The sequence below is a fragment of the Cannabis sativa genome, chromosome X (assembly GCF_029168945.1).
Source record: "Cannabis sativa cultivar Pink pepper isolate KNU-18-1 chromosome X, ASM2916894v1, whole genome shotgun sequence".
NCBI classification, from domain to species: Eukaryota; Viridiplantae; Streptophyta; class Magnoliopsida; order Rosales; family Cannabaceae; genus Cannabis; species Cannabis sativa.
Window position 1 is genome coordinate 6,519,218 of NC_083610.1, and position 15,031 is coordinate 6,534,248.

General features: G+C 30.6%; 1 protein-coding gene across 1 annotated transcript; it reads left to right on the forward strand.

Moving 5' to 3' along the window:
• The first annotated feature begins 1,422 nt into the window (after positions 1–1,422).
• LOC115707082 (glycine dehydrogenase (decarboxylating), mitochondrial) lies at positions 1,423–7,808 on the forward strand. Its single transcript, XM_030634923.2, has 15 exons — positions 1,423–2,865; positions 3,356–3,601; positions 3,682–3,759; positions 3,848–3,948; positions 4,040–4,235; positions 4,334–4,459; positions 4,771–4,956; positions 5,045–5,158; positions 5,467–5,619; positions 5,710–5,898; positions 6,087–6,164; positions 6,263–6,388; positions 6,476–6,574; positions 7,130–7,247; positions 7,488–7,808. The coding sequence occupies exons 1-15, from the start codon at positions 1,639–1,641 to the stop codon at positions 7,577–7,579; spliced, it is 3,129 nt and encodes a 1,042-aa protein (XP_030490783.2). The 5' UTR covers positions 1,423–1,638; the 3' UTR covers positions 7,580–7,808.
• The last annotated feature ends 7,223 nt before the right edge of the window (positions 7,809–15,031 follow it).

The following is a 15,031-nucleotide window of genomic DNA, read 5'->3' on the forward strand; positions in this document are numbered from 1 at the left end:
AACAAAGAACCCATTTTAATTTATTCATGTGTTTTTTTTAGATTGAATTGAAAATGAATTAGATCCATTCAAACTCAATCTTCTTTTGCTTCAATTTCTTCCATACAATTCTTTTTTTGGACTTAGTTTTGTAATGTAAAAGATAAAATCTTTTAAGAAAAATTTGAACAAAAGGTGTCTTTTTCTTAATAGGTGTTAAGTCTATACACCACCCACCACAAAAAATTGGATTTGAGACTCAAATCTAACTCTACCACATTTTTATTTATTTATTTATTTTATTAGAAAATTTTATGGTGGATCCTTTAAAGGGATGTGTTGATATAGTTCTATTTAGTATTTTTGATTATTTTAATTTAATTGTTTTATATGACAATTTACAACGTACTTATTAAAATATCTTGTAAATTTTTAAGAAATTAATAAAAAAAAAAATTTGATCCACAAAAAACTTATATTTGAACTCTACTTTCTAGCTTCTATATTGTAAAATATTTCAAATTTATCAAAATCTTAAATAATCACATTATAATACACTGTCGTATAAAAAAATTAAAATTAAAACTATTTAAATATCGAAGACACAAAAAAAGTAAATTGTTGTACTGTTACAACACCTAAATCAATAAAGGTTGAAATAACAATAAAATTAAACAATAAAATTTTAATATCTTAAAGACATGCAAAAAGCCGAGGATTTTATTCATTATTTATCTTAAGGATATGTAATAATACTCAGAAAAACTAGACAATAAATTTTTAATATAAAAAAGAAAAACTTTTAACTTGTGACTTTCCTTTCCATTCTACTAATAAAATACCTACAAATTAAAGAAAAAAAAAAGATTACTATCAAATATTTAACCAGCAAATTTTAATAAATATAATCACACATAATTTTATGATGTAAAAATTAAAATTTATCTGTGTTCATCTCCATTGCTGAAAATAATTACGTTATACATTGTCATATTAATTTTGAATTTTAAAAAAATTAATTAGGATTTTTGCTCCCTAAACTTTGATATGTACTAAATCATGCTCAAGAACTTTAAAAGCCGTAAAAAATTATCTCTGAACTATTGAGATTATTAAATTTAAGAACTTTGTCTAATTTTAATGAAAAATGTCTAACGTAAATGAAAATTTAATTGTCATATGTCAAAGATCGAGACATATCAGTTCTTAGATATCAAAGTGTGGGGAACATGATTTAGTATTTAGATAATCACCAAATTAATAAAATTAAATGAAATTAGACAAAAATATTTAAATCCGACAATTTTAATAGTTTAAAAAAATTTAATGTTAGAAAAGTTGAGATAAAAATCTTAATTAGTCTTAAAAAAATTAAAATGTAATTAAAAATAGAAATATATTGGTGCACCAAAAAAACACTATAATTTGTTTATTAATTAATTATAAATATTTAGAATAAAAAGCCATATGGGTAAGTGTATTACCAAACCAACCTCCATTGGCTAGTGGCTACACTCACTCCAATGGAATAACCATAATAAAGATTCAATCTTTTTCCAAAACCAACCAAAACCCATCTCTCAATTTCCTCCTCCTCCTTCTTCTTCTTCTTCTTCAATCAAAAGCTTTGCCCTTTGTTGTTTGTTGAAGCTCACAACAATGGAGCGAGCTCGGCGATTGGCTAACAGGGCTATGCTGAAACGATTAGTTTCAGAGGCCAAAAAGTACCGTCAAAATGAAGCTCCATCTCCTATCTCCTACACACCTTCGAGGTACGTTTCATCGTTGTCCCCTTGTTCCTCATCTCGTGTTCGAAGTGGGTTTAGATCAGATTCCTCTTTTGGGTCTTATCAAACTCAGCAGACTCGATCGGTTTCTGTTGAAGCATTGAAACCCAGTGACACTTTTGCTCGCCGACATAACTCGGCAACACCAGATGAACAAACTAAAATGGCTGAGTTATGTGGGTTTGATAGCATTGAATCTCTCATTGATGCTACTGTGCCTAAATCAATTAGACTTGATTCGATGAAATTTTCGAAATTTGATGATGGGTTAACTGAGAGTCAAATGCTTGAGCATATGCAGAGTTTAGCTTCTAAAAATAAGATCTTTAAGTCTTTTATTGGGATGGGTTATTATAACACTTATGTTCCTCCTGTTATTTTGAGGAATATAATGGAAAATCCAGCTTGGTATACTCAATACACACCTTATCAAGCTGAGATTTCCCAAGGTCGTCTTGAGTCTTTGCTTAATTTTCAAACCGTTATAACAGATCTTACCGGTTTGCCTATGTCGAATGCTTCATTGCTCGATGAAGGTACAGCGGCTGCTGAGGCAATGGCTATGTGTAATAACATTTTTAAAGGAAAGAAGAAGACTTTTGTCATTGCTAGTAATTGTCATCCTCAGACTTTTGATATTTGTAAGACTAGAGCTGATGGTTTTGATCTTAAAGTTGTTAGTGCTGATCTTAAGGATATTGATTACAAATCGGGGGATGTTTGTGGTGTTCTTGTTCAGTATCCGGGTACTGAGGGTGAGGTTTTGGATTATGGGGAGTTTATTAAGAATGCTCATGCTAATGGGGTTAAGGTTGTGATGGCAACTGATTTGTTGGCATTGACTGTGTTGAAACCGCCTGGTGAATTGGGGGCCGATATTGTTGTTGGTTCTGCTCAACGATTTGGTGTTCCTATGGGTTATGGAGGTCCTCATGCTGCTTTTTTGGCTACTTCTCAAGAGTACAAGAGGATGATGCCCGGAAGAATTATTGGTGTTAGTGTTGATTCTTCGGGTAAGCCTGCTCTTCGTATGGCTATGCAGACTCGGGAGCAGCATATCAGGAGGGACAAGGCTACTAGCAACATCTGCACTGCTCAGGTATAGGACTAGAACTTCATCTTTGGTATGTTTTTTCATGGATAAGATAGTATTTTTGCCTTTTTATCTTATGCAAATTTTAGAGGAATTGGTGAAAATAGATATATTTTGATTATTTCACCTTGCTAAATGACATTATATTTGATAATTCGTTGCAACATAGTATTCAAAACAGGGTGTTGAGTGTTTTTGATAAGGCATGAGTGTGTTTGAACTAATAAGATGAAGTGCTTTATCGTTTTTTTTTCAGGTTTAGGACAAGAACTTCATCTTGTTTGAGGATAAGATAGTGTTTTTGCCTTTTTTATTTAATCAAAAATTTGAGGAATTGGTGAAAATAGATATATTTTGTCATTATATTGATAATTCTTTGCAAAATAGTATTCAAAATAGGGCGTCGAGTATTTTTGACAGGATTTGAGTGTGTCTGCAATGCTATGTGCTTTATCGATTGATTTTTCTCTTATTGTTATTATGTTTTTATTGGCAGGCCTTGCTTGCCAACATGGCTGCTATGTATGCTGTTTATCATGGACCTGAAGGCCTTAAAACTATTGCTGAACGAGTTCATGGTCTCGCTGGAGTTTTAGCACTTGGATTGAAGAAACTCGGGACTGTTGAAGTTCAGGACCTGCCTTTCTTTGATACAGTGAAGATTAAGACTGCTGATGCTCATGCGATTGCTGATGCTGCGTACAAAAGTGAGATGAATTTGCGAGTTGTGGACTCGAACACTGTAAGTTTGCTCTCATGTTCTTCAATCAATTAGTTCCTTAAAGTCCTTTTTGACTCATATCAGTTTTGATTGTCTTTCAGATCACTGTTGCCTTTGATGAAACAACTACCTTGGAGGATGTTGATAAGCTTTTCAAAGTTTTCGCATCTGGCAAATCTGTGAGTGTTATAACAAGTTTTGTAGAAGTTATAACATTTGGATTTAACTAATCAGAATCTTAATGAGAAATTTGTTTAATCATATTAGGTTCCATTCACTGCTGCATCACTTGCACCAGAAGTTAAGACAGTTGTGCCTGATGGCTTGAAAAGGGAGAGCACGTATCTCACCCATCAAATCTTTAACTCGTATGGCATTTTTGCTCGGTCTAAACTCTTAAAGTTTACATTTTTTTGGTGGGAAAATCTTCTAATCTTTAAAACTTCTCTTTCTTGTTAGGTACCATACCGAGCACGAGTTGCTTAGGTATCTGTACAAGCTACAAGCAAAGGACCTTTCGTTATGCCACAGCATGATTCCTCTCGGTTCTTGTACAATGAAATTGAACGCAACAACTGAAATGATGCCAGTCACATGGCCTGGTTTCACCGATATCCACCCTTTTGCGCCTACTGAACAAGCCCAAGGATATCAGGTAATCCAAATGCTGGTTTTTTTGTCTATATTTTCTCTCTTTTTAACATCAGAACAATCGAATTGACTTTGTTTTTTGTTTAAATATGCCATCTTCAGGAAATGTTCACAAATTTGGGTGATTTGTTGTGCACTATTACCGGGTTTGATTCTTTCTCCTTGCAACCCAATGCTGGAGCTGCTGGAGAGTATGCCGGGCTAATGGTTATCCGTGCTTATCATATGGTACCGCTACTCACTTGATTTTCACTTACTTTCTTCAAGTTCCGTAGCAATCTCAATTTCGGAAAAAGAATAAATTAGGAATTGACATAGCACTTCATTTCATGTTAATGAACATTTAGGAATATTTACAAACATGACAAGGCATCCAAGGCTTTAATCAAATGATTTGATTTTGATCGTTCGAATTAACAATATATTTGTCAAAATAGCTTCTTCTTTGTCATGTTTGAATTTGATACCGAAGAGAAAACTCTTATTCTATAATTAAAGTTGGCTGACCATTTTGAATGTGCACTGAATGAAAATTGCAGGCAAGAGGGGATCATCACCGAAATGTGTGCATTATTCCCGTCTCAGCACATGGAACAAATCCTGCTAGTGCTGCAATGTGTGGAATGAAAATTGTGCCTGTTGGAACTGATGCCAAGGGAAACATCAACATCGAAGAGTTAAAGAAGGCAGCTGAATCGAACAAAGAACACCTATCGGCTCTCATGGTAAAGCTCGATTCTTTATGTTAAGGTTTAACTGACTTGCAAATTGATTTAAAAGTTGAATCATGCTGATGGAATGTAAAAATTGTAGGTGACATACCCTTCGACTCATGGTGTGTACGAAGAAGGTATCGATGAGATATGTAAGATAATTCATGACAATGGAGGACAAGTTTACATGGATGGAGCTAACATGAATGCACAGGTTTGATTCACTTCTCTTCCTTCCTTTGTCCTTTATGTTCGGGTGAAGAGGACTTGTGATAGCGGTAGGATGTTAGACATGTCAGATTCAAAGTATGCTTGGAAAATGTACATACCGAAAAGAATCATCATGAGAAACGGTTGCTATATTTACACGAAGAATTCGGCTTTTAGTTCATTTACCATTTGCATAGCTCATCTTTGTAGTTGTGTTTCAAACTTTGTAGCTCTTTTCTTCAACTACTACTGAAGTTAGATGTGAAAGTAAATTTCAAATGAAATTCTGAAGTAAATTGTTGGTTTTCTCAGGTTGGTCTGACTAGCCCAGGTTGGATTGGAGCTGATGTTTGCCATCTCAATCTTCACAAAACATTTTGCATTCCACATGGAGGAGGTGGTCCTGGTATGGGTCCTATTGGTGTGAAGAAACACTTGGCACCATATTTGCCTTCACATCCAGTGGTAAATACTAAATACACTGCTTTTTAATTGAGAATATTTTGTGTTTTCTCCTTATCACATTTTCAACAAACTCGGTTTTTTATAATGAAGATACCTACCGGTGGCATTCCTGCCCCCGATGAGTCTAAGCCTCTTGGAACCATTTCTGCTGCACCTTGGGGTTCTGCACTTATTTTGCCGATTTCTTACACCTACATTGCAATGATGGGATCTAAGGGACTCACTGATGCATCAAAGATAGCAATTCTCAATGCAAACTACATGGCAAAACGCTTGGAGGTAATGTCATTTCATTATTCAACTTCATAAATTAACACTTACATAAAAGGTGTGAGATTCGAGTTTCTTCTGAGTACCTACATAATAATTGCTTTAGTTTTTTCGGTTCTTAATTATTATATTGGGGAGCCTTGTAAACTTCTTGGCCTTGCGATTTTCTTATTTTCGCTTATGTTTATTTCTTACAGAACTATTACCCTGTCCTTTTCCGCGGTGTCAATGGAACATGTGCTCACGAATTCATTATTGACTTGAGAGGCTTCAAGGTAGTTCTTCCTTCCTTTTTTCTTCTTATTTACTTATTTTGTTTCGGCTTTAGAACTCATCTATGTTTGTACTCTTCTTGTTCATTCTGAAAATTCAGAACACTGCTGGAATCGAGCCTGAAGATGTTGCCAAGCGTCTAATGGACTACGGATTCCACGCACCAACTATGTCGTGGCCTGTTCCCGGAACACTCATGATTGAACCTACCGAAAGTGAAAGCAAAGTACGCTCCATCATAAAGCTAAAAAACACTTGTTTTTTCCCTATCATTTTATTTTATCCTCATCAAGTGAAATTTCTGCTGTTGCAGGCTGAGTTAGACAGGTTTTGCGACACTCTTATTTCAATCCGAGAAGAAATTGCTCAGATTGAGAATGGAAAAGCTGACCTTCACAACAATGTGCTCAAGGTAATCTTTTTTTTTAATAGTTTGTCACTCAACATTATAACTAACAAACTATGATTAGGTTTGAGTCTTTTCTAAGTACCTACATAATAATTGTTATAGTTTTCTGGTCAAGCCTAGTTTCAAAATAAAAAAACTACCCAAAAAGGGTATCTCAAATGGTCAGGCGTGTGGTTTGGTTTTGCTCCCACAAGGTCCGAGGTTTGAGTCCCTCTTCGGTACCTACATAACAATTGCTATAGTTTCCAAGTCCCCTAATATTGTATGGTTTATCGAGTCCATTTTGGATACCTACATAACAATTGTTATAGTTTTCTGATCGAGCCTAATTACGAAATAATAATTAAAAAAAAACTACCCAACATGGGTCGCTCAAATAGTCAGGCATGTGATTTTGCTCCCACAAGATCCGAGATTCAAGCCCCTCTTGGGTACTTACATAGCAATTGCTATAGTTTCCAGGTCCCCTAATGTTGTAGGTCTAGCTGGCGTTGAAAACTATGGTTTATTGCTTTCTTTCACTTGCTTTGCAATATATAAAAGGTTGTAAATTTGCAGGGAGCTCCTCATCCACCATCATTGCTCATGGGAGACACTTGGACAAAACCATACACCCGAGAATACGCAGCTTTCCCCGCTCCATGGCTCCGATCCTCCAAGTTCTGGCCTACCACAGGTAATGTCTTCCCATCTAGATAAGAGAATTAATGCTAAAAAACACCAGTAGTGCTAGACACTGTCTAACATGTCATATGCTCAAAGAAGAATGATCAATGAAGCTTGGTCTTATATCATTTATTAATATTAAACACACATTGAATTGGCAATGAAGGGTGACCACTCATTCTTATGCGTAAAGTCTTCTCAATTCTCATAACTTAAATTGTTAATAATAAAGTTTTTATTGTCATTTCAGGACGCGTTGACAATGTGTATGGGGACCGCAACCTCACCTGCACCCTGCTCCCAGTTTCACAGTACGAAGAACAGGCGGCCGCCACTGCTTAATCTTCATTTTCATCGTCTCAATTCCTCTCCACTCTCCTCTCCTCTACTCTAGTCATTGTAATATAACTTCTTCATTCTCCTTCAAAAGCAGCACCAAGCATAACATTTTCATGAGATATCATAACATTTATAAGCTGTGCTGCTATTAATAACAACACTTGTTGCTATTTGCAACTCAAAAATGTTGTAATTATACTTCTCTTTCTTATCTAAATTTCTTCACATACCATTATCTTCTCTTATTTAAAATTGAATTGTACACGTGGCATTGACATGACACGTGGCAGTGACATGTCAGTGCTTAAAGTGTGAGATTAACTTTTTGTTCGCCACATAGGCGAAGAAATAACAAAAGGATCAAAACTGAGTAACAAAAATAGTTTAGAAGGCATAATACAATATTGGTAATAGGACGGGGTGAAATTTCTATTTATTATTTATTTACTCTTAAATGAAAATTTTGGTATTTAATTAATCACGATGATGGTTTAAAAAGATTTATTGTAGAATGAGCTAACTGATTAGGGGCCAGTTTGGCACAGCTATGCTGTGGGAAAAAGTAGTTGTAGCTGTATGCAGAAAAAAACTGAGTTGGGTGTTTGGTAAATTATAAATTTTAAAGTACTGTAAGTTGTCAAAATCTATTATAATGATAGTGATAATATTATAATCTAGTTTATTATAATCATGTAAAAATTTATTTTATATAATATTTTATTTTTTATATATTTTATTTTTTTTCAAATATATATTTATATGCATTTGATAAAAATAATTTATAGTATTTGTTTATTATGTTTTATCAAATGTAAAAAAAAATAGAAACTCAAGTATAGAAGAAAAAATCTAGGTTGATGTTGTTTGTTAATATTAAAATATAAATTATTTTTTTTAAAAAAAATAAGAGATTTAATAATTATTTATTTTATTATAATTAGTTTATTTATTTTTTTTATTCTTTTAATATGTAATAAATAAGTAAATATGGTTTTAGTACAAAAAAAAATTATTATAGTCTTTTAATCAAAACAACTTTTTCTAAAAGTTGGGTTGGAGCATTTCAAATTTTTAGTCAGAAATTTCTCCAAAAATTCTTCAAAAAGCTGTTTTTTGACTGTTTGCCAAATACAATTTTATCACAGCTTTTTCAAAAAGAAACTTTTAGCTTTTCCAAAAGCTGTGCCAAACGGGTCCTAGTAAGACAATAAATTATAAAAAAATATATAATTTAGAAAATTTGAACAATTATCAACTAATTGAGAAAATGAGTAATAAAGTTCTTGTTTATATAAATAAAAAGAAGATTGGATGAATAAATGAAGAAATATTTAGTTCTCTTATTCAATACAAAAATGGGTTTTTTCTTATAATTAATATTAATAGTTTTTTGTAGAGGGTGTTGGGAAACATATTCAATAAATAAATCATTAATGGGTATTAATGCCTCTTTTAATTGGTTGCCAATAATAGTGTATTTTTTTGAAAAAAAAAAGTTTGTATATATTGTTTATTAAAAGTAAATAAGTAATAATATAAGAATTATGTATATATATTACTATTTTTTTAAGGCACTATTATTATTATTTTACAAATTAGATTTCTCAAAACATTGATATTCTGTTTGGAATGTACTCTATAAAAAATTATTAAAAAACATAGTAATGATAATAAATACTCTATAATTTTTTATTTTTTCTTTTAAAAAATCATATTGCATTATTTTTCAACACAAGCAATTCTTATTTCTTAACCATACTAACCATTGTTTTTATGGTTCTGACCTTATTTATTCAAATATCAACTGTCCAACTTGTTCATTTAAATAACTTATTAATTAATTCCAACATTTGTTCACCTCTATAAATTTTGAAGAACAACCCAAACAAGAAACAACGATAATAATAATTACCCCAAAAACTTAAAAAAAAAAAACATTAATTCTAATAATAAACTTTCATGTTTCATGGTACCTAATAACTAGTTTTTTAGCTCAATCTTTAACTTCATACTTTATTGCTTAATGGTTCTATAATACATTTCTCTTTATAATTGTATCACAAGGAATTCTTATTTTGGATATTCCATTCCTCAAAATTAGAACATTCCTTTTTTATTATTATTATTATGTTAGTTGAAAGCATAACTTTTAATGAAAAAAAGATGTAAGAGATCATAGTGCTAAAAACATAACTTTTAATGGGAAAAAGATGTAAGAGATCATACTATTATTATATTTAAGATTAAAATTAATAGAATTTTATGTAGTAGACCAGAATCATTCAGGTAGATTTTTTATTTGTTTCATATTTAAAAAAAAAAAATATACGTTGTAGCTATTTAAGATCACTTGATAAATTTTCAGAGAATTTTAAATAAGTTACAGTGCCGAAAATAAAGTTCAAATAGTTACTTACTATGCGTATAAGAAAAATAGTTTTTTTTTTTTGAGAAAATAAGAAAAATAATTGTGCGTGTAACAAACTATATAAATTACTCAGAATTTTTTAAAAATTTACAAGTGATCCTAAATGGTTACAACATATGCGATCATGAAAAAAAAAATAGATTAAAAAATTCTTCTAAATGTCAAAATAGATTGGAGATCAAAATACTCATTTAGAGAGTGCAGTAGACTCACCCAAAATTAATTATGCACTTCTTAATTAAATGTATTTTTTTATATATAAAAAAAGATGTATATTATTTTGGTCCCCCAATTTTCAACAATTATAACCAACATTATCTGTTTTGTAAATTGGGGAAAAAATAGTACCATTAACTCAAATTTAGTTAACAATAATAATAACAAAAAGTAAATTATCTAAATTTTTGTAAATCTTATAAAATTATTATAATTATTGAGACTCTAAAAACCTCAATATTTAGTAGTTCATATTTATTGGTATAACTAATTTTTTTAGGCTACTAAATCTATCTCATGTTTATATAAGTGAATTAGATTTATATAAATATGGCAATATATATTTATGGATATATGTTTGTTATTATTTAAAATATTAATTAAAGACATACTAAATTGAGAAAATGCCAACTATATTGTAATCAAGATTTTATTGCAGGCCAAAAATTCTACAAACATATCTGAAAAATGCACATTTTGCTCTTTAATATTGCTATACCAACTTTAGTGGTTCTTTATCTTTAATACATTTTCAGAAATAAAAATTGAAATATATATTCAATAATTAAACCAATAAATGAATATTAAATTATTTCAAAAAATAAATAAATGAATATTAAATAATACCCACCACCACCACTATGTTGTGAATGTGATTGCTTGTCAAGTTGGAGAAAATATTGAAGAAAAAAAATTAATAATTTAATACTATTATTATTATTTTTTTTTTAAAAAATAATTTATTTTGAAATATAAAGTCAAAAGTCACAATTCATAAAGACACAAACCTCACTTCACGTTAACCTTTTAAAGCCTATTTGTTTTAATCAATTAAGGCATTGGTTTTTATAATTTAAATTAGATAGATATAAATAAAGAAAATCATGGTTATTATTTTTTAATTTCTTGGGAGGGGGGACTTATATAATGATTGGATTTTCATAAATGATTTAGTTATTTTTATTTGACATTTTTAAAAGTCAATGCATAAAAAATTACAAATGTGATTGGTCAAAGAGAAAATCCAAAACCAACTCTTTAAATTGGCCTATTTTATTTTTAATTATTATTGTTCCTATAATTATACATGTTTTTCATGAAGTCAAAACAAGACACAATAAAAACTAGAGTTTCATTATCTAAATTTTTTATACCAATTATAAATAATTGGTAAAATTTATTAATTATAAACTTAATTAAATAATAAATCAAGTGCCTTACAAATAAGCTTGAAATATTAACCATTATCATTTGTCTCATATTAAATGAGTACATTTCATATTATTGATTTGTCTTACATTAGCTATATCATTAAGGGCATTACTATTCTTTGTAATAGCTTTAATTTTTTTCTCTTTTTTTATTGTCTAGTGTTGCTCACTTTTTAGCAAAACTATTATTCTTTTGGCGATTACTACCCTGATTGTATTAGTATCTCTATTAATGATATTTTTGGCACTATTTCCTCTCTCTCTCGATCTTGGTAGGGTGGAGATCCTGATAGGCAAAAGTTACACTAGTGTATATAGTCTAGGTTATGCTTGCATAATAAGTATGGGTATTCATTAAATCACATTTAATATTTTTAGGTGTATTCATATCTGATCCAATTATATATTAGATGTTAGATTTTACTATTCGATCTGATCAAATTAATTTCAGTCATCCAATCAATCCAACATCTATAAGATTTTAAATTGGATCGGTTATGTCCATTAAATGTATTTAAAGGGATAATTACATAAGACATTATTTTTTATTAAAAAAAAATTATATTTTTACATTTAAAGAATTTTGTTCATATTTTTACGAGTTTTCATAAAAACAACACGAACAACAAGAAAATTACATAAAAGTAACATGGAAATGACATCTAAATAATATCAAAACAATAACAAAAAATAACATACATATAATAAAAAAATCCAACAAATTAACAAGAGTAAAACATAAAAAGACCGTATTTTCTGTAAACAAAATAAAAAAAATCGTAAAAATATTTAAAATTCTATGAAACCGTATTTTTGTAATATTTTTGGTGTTTTTGTGTATTTGTGTATTTGTGAAATAATCCATATTTTAAATATATTTATTGGTTTAATTTGGGTTTATCCCATATTTTAAAACTAGTATTTTTTAGATCAGATCAGATCCATCTAATATTTTAGGTCTAGTATGTATTGGATTAGATTGGATCTATCCAATCAAAGAAAAAAAATAGAAAATTTTAATGTTAATTTTTATATATACATATATATTTTACGTATAACAATATAAAATCTAATTATTCATCCAAACTAAATAAAAATACTAATTAGTTTGATTAGATATTGGATGTATTGAATTTTTGGACAGCCCATCCAACATCCGATTTAATCTAATTGGATATTTAAAAATAACATCCAATCTGATCTGATCACAATTGAATATCCAATATTTGGCGGTCAATTGTAATTGAATCAGTTGGTTGTCATTAGATTTGATCAATTTATGCACACCCCTAAGCATAAGACGGATGGTTGAATGGGCTTTCGAGACATGTTTCTAATTAATCAATCTTGTTTTGCTAAACATGCAGCCCGTTATATAACTGCCCTCATTCTTGGCTGCCAAGGTTATAAAAGGATTCTATTATGCGAATAGCTCTTTATTAGAGGTGGTAGAAACTAAGCAAGCCTCCTATTTGTGGAAAAGTATTCTTTGGGATCATGACTTATGGATGAAAGGAGTTCGTTGGTTGATTGGAAAGGGGGATATGGTTCGAATTCGAAAAGATGCTTGGATTTGTAAAGATCATGTGAGTCGGGCTTACTCTTTCAGGGGTGGTTCAGAGCTTGAATATGTTAGTGATTTGAAATTGGAGAATGGGATGTGGAACGTTCCTTTGGTTTGAAAGCTTTTCGATGAAGGTGAAGCTAGAGCTATCTTATTAATTTCTGTTTCGTTGTTTAATTAGAAGGATACGTTGATTCAGTATTTTACTGATACTGGTATGTACACAGTTAAACATTGGTATTAGAGCGGGGTCAAGTGTTGGCTTCCTCGGGTCAACCACGCTAGTAAAAGTTCATATGGTCTCTTTCAGTGTCCCCCAAAGCAAAAAATGGTTTGGAAAGTAAGTCTTAATTTCCTCCCTTGTTATGTCAATTTGAAAAGTCATGGCCTGAATACTGCAAATGTTTGCCCTATGTGTTTCTAAAATAATAAGACTACTTTGCACGCTCATTGGTTATGTCCTTCACTCAAATGAATCAGACAAGGGTAATTGTTGAAAGGTTGAGACACTCTTAAGTTGGCCTCCAGCTTTTATGAATTATTAGTTGGTTGTATGGATATTCTTTCAACGTAGGAGATTGAATAATTTGTTGTTCTCTGTTGGCAGATTTAGCATAGGAGAAATATATTTGTTCATGACCATAAATTACTCTCAAATGATGTGGTGACCCAATGGTTTTTAAGTTTCCTTTGGCACTATCAAGATGCTCAAAGTTCTTCTTCTAGGACGGTAATACCAGATTGTTCAGCGTCGGTCAACCTATCGAATGCTACATGGACTGTGGAGCTAGAGTTGGGAGATGCCAGCTTATTTGTGGATCTTGGTGTTAATGTCAAAGGGTGGAAGATTAGTCTTGGGGCTGTGGTGATGAGTCAGTCAGGTGAGGTTTTCTACTCAGGGGCGGTGTTGGGGGCGGTAGCCTATGAACCTCATTTAGCAGAGACAGTAGCTTTGTTACAAGAGATGATTCTTTGTCGTCATCTGGGGTATATAAGTATGACGATAATCTTTTATTGTCTTCACTTGTACAAGCTACATTGAATAAAGAAACACGTTCCAATGAATTTGGTGCTATTATTAAGAACTTATAAATGTTTGGTCATCTTTCTCTAGTATTTCTCTTTCTCATTGTAAGTGGTCTTTTAATGTATTAGCCCACTCACTCGCTCGTATTATTCTTTCTTTGGATACTGCTAAAGTTTGGAGCCTGAGTCTTCCATCTGGTCTTTAACTTTTAGATTTTGTATTGATTATTTTGTTTTGTTAGCTTTGTGCCTTTTAATAGAATTATTCTTTTATTTAAAAAAATAGTTAGAAAAAAAAAATTGTTCCTTGAAGAGAAAAAAATTATTAAAATAGTTAAGACTTAATTATTTGTTCTAAATACAGATTGCAAGAAAAATCATCAAATAACTTTTAGGGATATTTGTAATATATATACTTTATATTTTCAAATTAATACACTTATATATATATATATATGTTTTTTAACAGATTAAATATAACAAACATTCCAATAGAAGAAGAAGAAGAAGAAGAATGTAATATCCAGTTTAAAATAGTATTTAATTTTTTTTTTCGGATATTAATTGTGCGAGGATAATTATCTCATTTATTTGTGTTGTTAGTGAGTTGATATTATTGCTTAGAGTAGTTGTACCAATTTTCTAGAGAGAGTTAAAGTTGTATTAACTACGAAAGTAAAATATTATGGTATTTTTACAAAGTAGGTAATCGTTTAATTAAAACCCAATATGAAGGTCCATTAGGATTTTATAATATATTTAGTGGGATTAATTAATTAATGTTAAAAATTTGTAGATTTGGATAAATTCCTACGATTAAAAAAAATTATTTTATTAAAATAATAATATTTGGAGTTCTAGGGCTCAGATTGAGGTAATTCTAGTGGCATTGGAAAGATAATTCGAAGATCTATCAATTATGTAGAAATAGATTTATTGTAATTTTAATTTTATTGGGGTCAAAATTAAGCTACAAAGTGACGACCTGTTAAGCTTAGAAATCCTATGTT